The sequence below is a fragment of the Gopherus evgoodei genome, chromosome 5, assembly GCF_007399415.2.
Source record: "Gopherus evgoodei ecotype Sinaloan lineage chromosome 5, rGopEvg1_v1.p, whole genome shotgun sequence".
Classification (NCBI taxonomy): Eukaryota; Metazoa; Chordata; order Testudines; family Testudinidae; genus Gopherus; species Gopherus evgoodei.
In genome coordinates this window covers 98,692,636-98,704,956 of record NC_044326.1, presented here as the reverse complement: position 1 = coordinate 98,704,956, position 12,321 = coordinate 98,692,636, and the positions used below count along the sequence as shown (strand labels likewise).

The 12,321-nt window shown below is 40.0% G+C and overlaps 1 protein-coding gene across 6 annotated transcripts in view; it reads left to right on the top strand.

Moving 5' to 3' along the window:
• The window catches only part of LARP1B (La ribonucleoprotein domain family member 1B), a 117,612-nt gene that overhangs the window by 68,258 nt on the left and 37,033 nt on the right, over window positions 1–12,321 (top strand). For 4 of the 6 annotated variants that reach the window (XM_030564112.1, XM_030564110.1, XM_030564116.1 and 1 more), the window contains 4 exons: window positions 237–380; window positions 667–835; window positions 4,628–4,772; window positions 5,329–5,397. In XM_030564112.1, the coding sequence (XP_030419972.1) occupies window positions 237–380; window positions 667–835; window positions 4,628–4,772; window positions 5,329–5,397 (527 nt within the window). The remainder of the gene's footprint in view (window positions 1–236; window positions 381–666; window positions 836–4,627; window positions 4,773–5,328; window positions 5,398–12,321) is intronic. The other 2 variants (XM_030564113.1, XM_030564111.1) reach the window with 1 other exon arrangement.

Genomic DNA, 12,321 nt, shown 5'->3' with positions numbered 1-12,321 from the left:
CGAATGTCAGTCTTAAACATGGAATGGCTAAGGCAATTCATAAGTTTTTTTGTTTTGAAATCCATTATACTTGAAAATCACTTCCTGCTTTACTAGTCAGCTTCTGTGATGTTTGACTTACGCTTTACAGTGCAAAACTATGTACCTAATACCCATGGAATAATTCTCTGAGACTATTTATTCATGGAATTTCTCAATTGATTGTCTATACAGTACTATTTTTTTCTCTTTAAAAGCTTGGCGCCGTGATAGAGAGAGAAGAGATGACCATGATGAAGTTTCCAGTGTCAGAAGTGAAGGTGGCAGCATTCGAGGATTCTTTAGAGGCAGAGGAAGAGGGCGTGGCAGAGGAAGAGGGCGTGGCAGAGGAAACCCTCGAAGTATGAGAGTAGATTTTAAAGATGGAAAATATAAGTTAATATAAGATTTAAACATTAAGTTGTACAACTCCCTTTGCCTCAAATCAAATCCTATATACTAATCCATGTGGCTTGCATGTCACGTTGCAAGTAGTATATCTTGAATACTTTTTATTGAGAACAGATACTGAATGCCTGTTGCACAAATACAGTTTGTTTATATCCCTTACAATATTTTTTATTGAATTTTTCTCTTTATCTTAAATTCTTTTCCTTCCCCTTACTCCTCACTCCATTCTTTTTGAAGTGAACTATGAGTATTCATATGGTTACCAAGAACTGTATGGTGAAAGGACCAATCAGCCATTTCAACCAGAACTTAATGCTAGTATGATGTATTACTATGACGATGGAACAGGAGTACAAATGTATTCTGTGGATGAAACACTGCTCAAAGAATACATTAAACGTCAAATGTAAGTACACTGCTTAATGTGTGAATATTTTTTTTAGACAAAATTCAGGCATCTACTTAAGATAATATAATTCATTTCAAACAATGTTTGACCTCTGTCTTCTGTATATTGTATATCACTTAAGTAGCGCTGGAGATACTAGCTACCAACCATACTAGCTACCAACCATAGGTGTATCCATTACTAGTAAATATCTGCTTAATTATGCTGAGTAATGGAGTGGAAAAAAACCTGAATATCTGAGAAGTGAGAACTTTGAGAGAGATCTTCAACCTTCTGGTACTATAGTCATCTGCCTTTAATCCATGTACCTTCCTTATTTATGGTACATATACTCCTTTACTTGGGTTTGAAATTGAAGAATGGATGTCTGTCTGCTTGTCCTTTAGAGTACTGTTGGTCTCTTAGCATGTAAGACTCTTTCCTGGGTATGTAGCTCAAATTTCTGAAGGGACTTCGCCCATTTGTTATCAATTACATTTTTAAAAAATCTTTTCAGCTCTGTATTTTGTCAGTGTGTTTCACCTGAAAGAACCAAATAAAAATGTTTTTAAGTGAGCCATATACTAGATTTTTTTCAATAATCTGAAGTACTTATTTTCAGTGTACATCATTAAGGAGTGAGAAACCATTTGGAAGGCTGATTATCGCAAAGAGGCATATCATGCAAAATCCTGGAACACACTAAGTCACTACTGAAAAGGGACATTTTCCCCCACTGGCTGATATTCTACACTTTTACATTTGCCAGTGGTGTTTCTCTGTGATGCCTTTGTGGTGGATTATATTGCCGTTGTATTCCATGAAGCGATTTGCTTATTTTACTCTTGCTTCTTTTGTAACATTTGATGCAAAAAAAAAAAATTAAGAAAGGCCTTTTTAAGGGCAGAAAGTATCTGACTTATGGCTATCAACTTCAATCCTATATTGCAGTTTTTTCTAACTCCTGCTGCCAGGCCCCTCTGAGACTTGACAGTGGACATACAGCTCCATGTCAGGATAATCAGCCTCCACTGTCCTCAGTCAAGTGAGGGAGGAGCACAGACACTCCACTGTTGGTCAGATTTCTGGGCATGCAGTGTAGAATCCAGATCTTCTAAGGTAGGACACATTGATGTCCCCCTCTGATGCTCAGCAAAGTGTCAGACACATTGGTCACTTCTGATGTTGTTTGTATTATCTTTTAGCAACAAGATGTTGGCAAGTGTCAGTTAAAGGCTTAACTGGCTGGATGGCAGGTTAACCAGAGTCATTGGTCACCTGGCCTGTTCGAAATCCCTAAGATTCACTGGTTGTGGAATTTGCCTTTCATGAGAGATACTGTTGAGCAGGTTTAGAATATAATTTTTTTCATTTTTTTCCCTCATTCAAATGCTTCTGGGAATCTGAGGTTCTGTAATCTTTTTCCTTTCTTGTTGCATTTGAACAAAGTGGTGGAAAGCTATATTTCTTCCTCAACTATTTTTTAAATGTCATCTAAATGGAAGTGTTTAACGTTCTGCTTGATATTTTTCTAATTATAAATTATGAAAGTTAGAATGCCAAAGAGAGAAGTTCATGCAAAATAAACTTGCACAGAATGTTCAGCCCTCCAGAGAGGAGTTCTTTTTGGAGTCCAAGGAAGTAAAGATATTTTGGATAAGTAAGGGTTGTATCCTTGTGTATAAATGAGTTTTAGAACTATTAAGCTCTAAATATGAAAAATGTTAAATCTCCATCTGAGGTGAGAGGATTTCTGATTGCAGTAAAGAACAAAAATGTCAAGATAGAGCAATTCTATACATATAACGGGGACCAACTTGATTGGGGAGGAGGATTATTATAGGCATGCATATTAACATTTAATAAAAAAATGTAACTAAGTATATATTGCATCAGACTTACTTCAAACCTTATGTTGATTCTTCAGAAATGCTTTAGTTCACATCAAAAAGTAGATTTCATTTAAAGTTATCACAGGAGTATATCCAAACTTGCATCTCTGGAGGGGAGGGAAAATAAGTTCAAAAGACTTTAGAGAAAGACAGGAAGAACATAAACATTTTCATTAATGTTCTTTCAGATTCCCTCTTCCAGGATGGTGGATACCAGTAAAGTAGTTAAGAATCTGAGTCAACTTCAGTTTCCTTTATTCATTCCTGCTTTTGGAACTTGGGAGATTAGGTCAAACACATCTCGAGTTTTACCTTTACCTTATAGATGTAAAGGTAACATATTAATTAACAGTGTTAGTGTGTCTGTACTTGTTTTGTCTTTCACTTGGAAAAAGTTAGGAATTCAGAATAGCATGTGGAATATTATTGCGGAGAATATTGCATAGGGACCTCATTGATCAAAGTTTACTTTGCTTATAGCATGCTGAAGTAGTTCCTACTTTTCAGGTAAAAAGAGCCTTAAAGACTCTTCTGTGCTGATTCAGACTTTAAGAAGTGGCCTACATCTCTTCCAGTTCTGAAGTTTTGTGTCCGTTCTCTGCTGAAGTTAAGTCTTTCATGTAGAGTGCTAGTTCTTCAAACTTCTTGGGTACTGAAGGCTATGAAGAAAAAATTAAATTGTGTTTCTTCTTTACAGCTCAGACATTGCAGTCCCCTATTTAGTACCTTCTGTCTTTAGTTCAACTTCATGAGAGGTCTTCACGTAATATGATTCTCTCCAGAGACCAAAATTCCTTTCATCTGCATTAATGCCTTACCTTTTCAGCATTCAGATCCTCTCAGCATTTGACTCTCAACTCCCCTTTTTTCCTAAAGTATCCAGTTCCTAAAGGACCACATTCATACAAAGTATCTTCCAATCCAAGAAATTAGGGAGCATGTAAACAGTCTCACGCAGGATCTGTCAGAGTTGGCCCCGCTTTTTGGTAGCCATTGCAGGTTTGAGCTTTCATACCTCTTCCCAGGATGTCTTCAGGTTTATATCTTTCTATGGTAGCTCCCAGTTATAATTCCTTCATGCGTTTGCACCATCATTTGATTTGGTAGATCTTGACATCTTGGGATCATTTCATAAAGCAACTTAATCACCCTAGAGACTCGTTCCTCTTCCCTCAATCTATTCCTCCCCTGACCTGGGATACCTAGAGAGCCTGTTGCACCTTTTTTTCCCTCCCACATCTCACTCCCTTAATACCTTTTATTTTTGAACAACTTCACTTTTGCCAAGTATCCTTTGGAACATTCAGGCACTAACCTCAGTGTACTGAAAAAAGGAAAGTGTGTTTTTTCTGCTTTCTTTCTTTCTCACCTGAGCTTGCATGAAGGTATGCTCTAGACTGCATGCCTGTGCCTATGCGTTCACTCTAGGATAGGGCACCTAAACATTCTGATCTGCTGGCTACCTGAGTTGTAGAAAAAGATACAGATCAGGATGGAGATATTGATACAACTATATGAGGTATCATCCACATGAATGCTGAGAGAATACCATTTCCCTCCCATCCATGTAAGAAGGAGAAAAGAACGATCAGAAAAGGGATACTGCTTTTTTATTTTACTTTTGTCATTCATTTATGCTAATTGGGTAAATGAGAAATGAGGCCTCGATTGTACCTCGGATGAATGTATTGTACTGATCACCGTAAAGTACTGTTTCATTTGGCTTATTTAATTAGCTAGGCTGTTTTTATAACTTTTAGCTCATAAGTAACAAACATACAGTGATAAATATCAATCTTTTTTTATAATAATAATATACCAAGTTTTGTAATAAAGATTTTGACAAGGATGAACTTGGAGTAAAATTAATTAAACTATACCCTACACTGGGCTCATATTTTCATGTTTCTCTTTCCAGTGAGTATTATTTCAGCACAGAAAATTTGGAAAGAGACTTTTTTCTGAGGAGAAAGATGGACCAACAAGGATTCTTGCCTATTTCTTTAATTGCCAGCTTCCATCGTGTGCAAGCTCTGACTACAAATGTTAACCTAATTTTAGAGGTAAAGTGATTTAAATGCATGTACACAAATGTTGCATAGTTTAAAATGTATTACAATCAAATCTTGAAAACTCCATTCACCTTTTTGCAAATAACAGGGTGTAAATATTTCTTGGTGAGTGTGGCTGGCCTAAACAATCAATTTCTTCAGAATATAATTAAAAAAAAAAAAAGTTGCCAGCCAATTAAGGCTACACAAAGAACCTTCCAGCTGTGAACAGTATAAACTGATGGAGTGCTGTCTGCTAGCAGATGGCACTGCTGCTGCTCCTAGCTTTGCCAAGAAGTGGCAAACTACAACTAACAAAAGGGCTTCAGTATTGCTTTTCAGAAATCAATAGGCAGTAGTAAAACTGTCAGTCATGTCCGTTTCACGTTGCTGTTGGTAAAGCTGCATAGCAACAGGTAGACAAGTAGTGGGGAAAATTTTTCAAAAAACAGAGACTGGAGGAGGTGGAGAGCAGTAGAAACTTTCCTCTCCCCTTCTTGCAGCAGCCAAGAGTCTGGGAGAAGGTTAGAGAACTGAAGAGCCCTTCCTTTTCATGCCTCCTCTTCAGCATCCAGGAAGCATTCTAGAGGGAGAAGACCAGAATGATGCTTCTCGCAGCAGCTGGTGGGGTTGTGTGGTGAGCTTCAGATTTATCAGATACCTACTATCAGAGACTGATCCAAAAGATGGAGTCCCAAGCCAGGGAAAGCAACCTAATAGAAATCAGTGTCATGGGAAACGCACTGCTCACTGGTGCTAAACCTTAGGTATGTTCTCTCCTCCCCACCTACCTCCAGTTTAGTACCTCCAACCAGTTAGTCCTCCAGCTACTAGGTGTTTGTCAATCCATGCTAACAAGAATTGGGTTACACTGATAAGGCTCCAATAAGTAGACCATGAATGGAAAAGGTTTTTTTTTAATTCTTTGAGTGACCGCTACATATTCCCACTTTGGGATGTGCCAGCGTGGCAGCTCTGATGGTGGAACAATTCATAGCCAGACCCATTGGAGCATTCTTGCACTCCTTCCTGCCCCCACCCTTACTGTGCGTATTCTGAGGATGAGGCTATAAAGTAGGTGGCACTCCAGCTGTCTCAATTTCTTCCAACTACATTTGCAAACAGACTGGAACCCGTCCAGATCCACCTTTTCAAGCAACTCTGTACTATTAGCTAGTTTTAGGAGTAGTTTAACTGTTTTATTTTATTGAAATGTGTTTTGTTTTACAATTATCAGGATACTTATAGGTTCTGCACCCCAGGGTGGTTCCCATATTCTGAGGCAGATCTGAAGGGAAGGTGGCCAGGATTTCAGATGTCTCTTCACTATTGTCTTTTCTCTCTCACTTGTACGAGGTGTCTTGTGCTATCTTAGGGACATTTTCCTTTCCAGTGCACAGTATGCAGGACTTTTACTTCAAGAGCCTGTAAGGAGTGTCAAAATCTGCTCCAAGTCCTCCTGCAGCAGGAGGGCCTATAGTCCAAGTCCTCTAGTGCTGATGAATCTGGTTCCATGAGTAAAGAGTGGCCTGCATTGCCCCTCATTCTTTTGGGAACTAAGAGGCAGCATCCTAAGTTTCTGTTCAAGCTACCATCCTCTGATCCAGGAAAAAAGGTGGTAAAGCCCTTGGTACCAGAGGATCCTCATTCCAAATGTAGCAGAATGATCCAGGTGTCAGTCTTGGCAGAGCCAATATTGTTAGGAGTTCCATTGAATCCAGTACTCCTGGTTTTGGGAGGAGTTGTGGTACATAATGCCAGCCAGTCAGTAGGTCCAGTCACTGTTCCAAGTTGCTCTTATTCCTCTGGATTGGGTCCTATAACATCCTTAGATCCTAGACTGAAGCATAAGGTGGCATCCTAAAAGCATGTTATACTCTTTCTGTAACAAGTGCTACTATTCTGAATGTCTGGTCCAATACCTCTGTGCTGTCAGTAAGACAAGTTGGATCTGCAAATAGTTGTAGGAATAGAAGTCTTACACAATAAATCCTTGTCTTCAGGGTAGTTTTAGATTCCTAAACAGAAAAAGTGTTCCTTCCAAAGGAAAGATCCTTAAAAACTCAGTATGCTATTATCAGACTTCAGGGAAACCCCAACCCGACAGTAATGTTCTTCCTCAGGCCGAGCTGGCTTCAACAACCTATATAACTCCATGTGCTCATTTCAGAATGAGAGCTCTGTAACATTGGCTGGTGAAAAATTACCTGCCGAGTTCAGACAGTATGTCCTTAAGTTATTTCTCCCAGAAGAGAAGCTCCTGTCTCTTACATGATGGACACAGTCAACATCCTGAAGGGAATAGCATTTGAGCCTCCACTCCCATCAGTAACTGTCAGCTGGATGCTTCCACTTTGAGATGGGAATGCATTTCAGTGACCTAATAACTCAGTCATTGGAAGCACTTTGAAAAACAGCTGCATATTAGTGTATTGCAGTTGAAGGTAATCAGTCTTGCTCTCAGATCCTTTCTGCCTCACAAGACAAAGTACTCACTGACAATTCGACAGCTATGTTCATTGTGAACAAACAGGGAGGAGCTCATTCCTCTCAACTACATAAAGATATTACAGTGCTACAGAGCTGGTGCATACCTCATATTTACGTGATAGCTTTTCACCTAGTGGGAAAACACAAGCTGGTGGATTGTGTCAGCAGAAACTAAGAGGAGTTAACGAATGGTCTCTAAATACATCAGTTGCAAAGAAAATCTTCTTCACTTTTTGGCATCATCCAGAAGTTGATCTGGTTACAATGATACATGATGCCAGTTGCCTGAGCTTCTACTCCATTTCAGATTCATTCCTACTCAGCTAGAAAATAGGTCTTTTCCATACCTTTACCCATTTTTCTTTTAATCCAAAGAACAAAACAGAAGATAAAAACAATATAATTCTGGTTGCTCAAGCATGGTCAAGACAAAAGTGCTTACCAGATCTCCTTCACCTCTTCAAAGTATAGTATACTGTTCTCTACCAGCGACCACAGATCTGTTATCCTCAGCAGGATGGTGGGATTTTGCATATGGACCTGTGGTACACCTGGTAGCAAGGTCTGTAGGACACTCACTGATTTAGAGAGAGCCTGTTTGTCAGATGTATAACACATCCTGCTAAACTCCAGAAAGCAATCTACTCATAAATGCTATTGCTCCAGATGGAGAAGGTCTACGAAAGATATAGTGTTAAAGGTCTGTGAAGGATTTTTAAAGGGTATAATGCCAGACAACGATTCCAAGTCATCATGGGACCTTAACTTAGTCCTTTTTCAACTTATGAGACCATCATCTAAAACTGAGTGCTTAGTGTTTTATCTATCAATCAAAATAGCATTCATTGTTGCGGTAACATCTGCCAGAACCAGAAGCGAACTACAAGCCTTAAAGGCAGAGCCACTGTTCAGTTTTCTATAGAAACAAAGTGTTCCTTTATCTACATTTAAAATTTCTGCCCAAGGTGGTAACTGTCTTCCATCTTAATTAGTCAGTCTACCAGTCTTTCCCAGACTTCTTGCACATTCAGATGAATCAAAACTGCACACATCAGATGCTAAATAGGCAGTAGCCTTCTATCTGAAAAAGAACTAGACTTTAGAAAGTCCTCAGATCACTTTATTTCTTATAGATAATCATAATAGACAATCCCATCACAATGCTTCTCCAAATGGGTTAGACTACATATGAAGGAGAGTTACAAACTAGCTTCTGCCTCTCTTCCTGCAAGAGTGAGGGCACACTCCCCTAGGGCCAAGTCAGTTTCTATAGTATGGCTTAAACATATTCCCATTGTTGAAATCTGCAGAATTGCAACATAGTGCTCTGTACATATTTACTAAACATTATCCGCTTGAGTTAGGATCTTGATATGTGATGTGCATTTGGTAGGGCAGTACTCAGTCACTGTTGAAATAGGATGCAGTGTACCATTTTCTTCAGTTGACAGTACTGCTTATCAAACTATGCTAAAAGTGGGAATGTGTAGAGGTCACTCAAAAAAGAAATGAAGGTTAGTCCCCTGTAACCGGAGTTCTTCAAAATGGATTCTGCACATTCACACTCCCCTCCCACCTTCCTCTCTACTTCAGAGTCCTAATTAAAATCTTGGACCTAAGAAAGCAGTGGAAGGAACTGAGCTGACCAGAGGGCCATGTCCCCTTTTATACTTTTGCCCTCAGAACATTCCGGAACAATGAAAAGAAGGATTGGGGGAGGTGTGAGAGCTCTTGAGTGGTAACTGCTGCAAGAATGTTTTGCTATGAGTTGTACTGCTAGTGCTTCCCAAACATATGAATGTGTGGAGTCCATCTTGTGGAACTGCAGTTATAGGTTAGTAACCTTCATTTTAACAGAGCAATTGCTCCAAAGTATTTGCTATAATTAAGGTTGCAAAATGGTTTTCATTGATCCTCTGTTTAAAATTTCTTATAATAATCTGAAAATTCATTTTCTGCTAAAACTTTCCATGCTTGGTTTCTTGGCTTCCTTTTTGGGGGGCAGAAGGGGAAGAATTGAGCTAATTTTGAGCCATGTTTGATGGTATATTGTTTTGTAAACTTTTTTTTGCTGGGGTAGGGGGAACTGAGTAAACTTTTAAGTTGAAATTTTGCACGTAAACCGTGATCACTGAGAGGAGTACTGTCTTTGTAGATTTCAGAACAATTGGTTTTGATTAAGTATGAGGGTTTGACATGTACATATTGTTAAAACATTTAAGTTGTAGTGTACTTTCTTCACAAGAGATGCATTGAAAATGTGCGTGCAGCTAAATAGGAACTGGTTGGAAACTTACTGCCAATTTACGTCTGTTTCGAATTATCTTTCTTTAGAAACAAACTTGAAATCTTTTATATGTAACAAAGTTATTCAATTAAAATTTGAAGTCATAAAATGAAATGTAAGGGATTCTAGTAAGTGTAAAATAAGAGTTTAAAGTTTCAGGTACTTCACCTGTCTGAGTCATTCTGCCAATTTTTGTGATTGTAGAATCATATATTTTAAATTAGATTATTTTCTTCAGAATATGTGAAAATAGAACAGTGCAGTAATTGAGACATTTTGTTATGGTAATTTAAATATTGGCATCAGGATAAAGGAGTGCAAATAGATCTTGTAATTTCATATATTTAGCTCTTTCTCTCTGTTTTCAGACATGAAGGCATTACTAAAAACATTTTTAGATTACAATTTTAACTAATATACATTGAACTTATGGTCATGCTCTGCCCCTTTCTTGTTGTTGTTGTTGTTGTTGTGTTTTGTTTTGTTTAATTCCCATTCTTAAACTTTCTGTTCTGTTGCTGTGTTAAAGAGCCACCCCAATATGAGAAAATGTGCATCTCATTCCTTAACCTCCATAGTCAAAGTAGACAAACTGGAAGGATCACCTCCTGCAAATTTCTAGTTGTTTTTCATCGTAGTCATTACTGGTAATAGTAGGTATGAATTGGATCAAGTGTGATTTAAGCTGGCTGTATTTTGTTAAGGTTTCAACAGTGATGTTAAGCTAACAGCACTATACACATACTATTTGTGATATGAAAAGTGATATTCTTAAGATAAAATATACAAAATGTCCTATAAAGCAGTGTTTTGCAAACTTTTTTAATCAGGCCACCCTTCTTTGTGTCTGTAGTCATTTATCATCTCTTCCCCCCCTCCCCCAGCCACAAGAACGTATTTTGCCACCCAGCTCTGAAGGCAGAGTGGAGAGCAGCAGCTGCTGGCTGGGCCATGTGAAAAGTAATATTCATAAATATCACTTTTCTCAGCAGCTTTAGCAGCCCATTGCCACCATTACTTCTGCGCTGCTGCTGCTGCCGCCATTCCAAGGCTGACAGCCAGAGCCTTCACCATCTCCCAGTGAGGGATTAAAGGGGAGGGGAGAAGAGCTTGAGCCTTGGCTGCCTCCCAGTGAGGAATTGGGGTGGGGAGGGAGCAAATCCTCAGCCCAAGTGGTGGGGTTCTGACTGTCCCCATTGTCCCCTCCTCCCAGGTGTGCATGGCTCTTTTGCACAAGCCCCACCAACTCAGGGCTGACAGCTAGAGCTCTTCAAAAAAAAAAAAAAAAAAAAGGGGGGGGGGGGGGGAGGAAGCACATCACTCATGCCTCTCCTGACACATTCCCACACCTCCTTGGGGAGGCCTGCCCCATAGTTTGAGAACTGCTGCTATGAAGCATATAGTATATTCAAATTCGCTAAGTTGGAAGATTAACTCTTTCTTTCCCTGATTTTATGTGTAACTTAGTGTTACACTTAACTAAATGTATTTGTATTTTCTGCACTACACCAGCATAGTTAAAGCAGGAAAAAACAACAACACTCTAGTGTTGTTTCTATATATAGATTATTTCAATTTTGTGAAGCAAAATAAAGCTGTATTGGAATAAAGTGCCTTTATAACAGTGTAACTGTCCACACAGGGGCTTTTACCAGCATTACTTTGTCAGCAAAAAAGTCACACCCTTTAGCATAGTTAGGTAAGTAAACTTTTAAGTGTAGACCATGCCTCAAAGTGCTTTCTTGCATGGAAGGTGGGAAATGTAAATCTTAAACATGCTTAGTCTTGTTTGAGGAAAAAGAAAGAGACAGGAGTCCTTGTATCCCTGAACTCATTAAAACAATTAAAGTATTGGTGACCAAGTCCAAGCAAGTTCTGTCCAGTTGTCAGTGAGAAGAAAATGCCTGTATGGGGCATATGCAAATGGTGCTCTAGGCTGAAGGGAGAAATTCTAAGGGTCCATAAAGAAAATGAGATCCCTTCTGGGTTGAGGACATAGTTCTTCCTAGAGTCCAATGCTAACTTCTGCTATGGAGAGAGGACTATCATCTCACTTCACTGTGAAGGACTAAGACCTTGCCATGACATTATATTTGTGTATGCAACAAAAAGTATTCTTGACTTGGAAAAATCAGATATTTTGTCAGACTTTGAAATCACGCACAGTGTCTAGCCCAGGGGTCGGCAACCTGTGGCACGCGTGCCAAACACAGCACGCGAGCCAATTTTGAGCGGCATGCAGCCACCTGCCACAGTCCTGGCCCCTAGCCCCCCTCAGCCCCCCCGCCCACTGCTCTCCCTTGCTGGGGCAGGAGGCAGAAACTTGGTTCTGCAACAGCCAAGCTTCCCCCTTTCCCCACTTCTTCTCCCAGCGTGGTGCTTTCCTGCCCTGTCCCCTCTCCTTCCTTGTGCCAGTCAGCTTCTGGCTCTAGCAAGGGGGAGGGGGAAGAGCAGCAGCGTGCACACAGCTCCATAGAGGAGGCAGAGAGAAGTAGAGAAGGAGCCTTGGGGAAGAGGGTGGAACAGGGCATATTCCTTCCAGCCCTTTGCCATAAGCTGCTCAGGGCAGCGGGCTGGGAGCACCCCTACAAGCCGAGCACCCCAGCCCTCTGCCCTGACCCCCCCACACTCACTCAGTCTTCTGTCCTACACACCCCTAGTCCTCTGCCCTGATCCTTGTGTTGCCGGCAGATAACTGCCTGAGGCCAAGCAACAGCGGGGGGGTCCGTCGCCTGGTGTGCCACGCCAATAAACACACCAGGGTGGAGAAGCAAACCAAGTTTA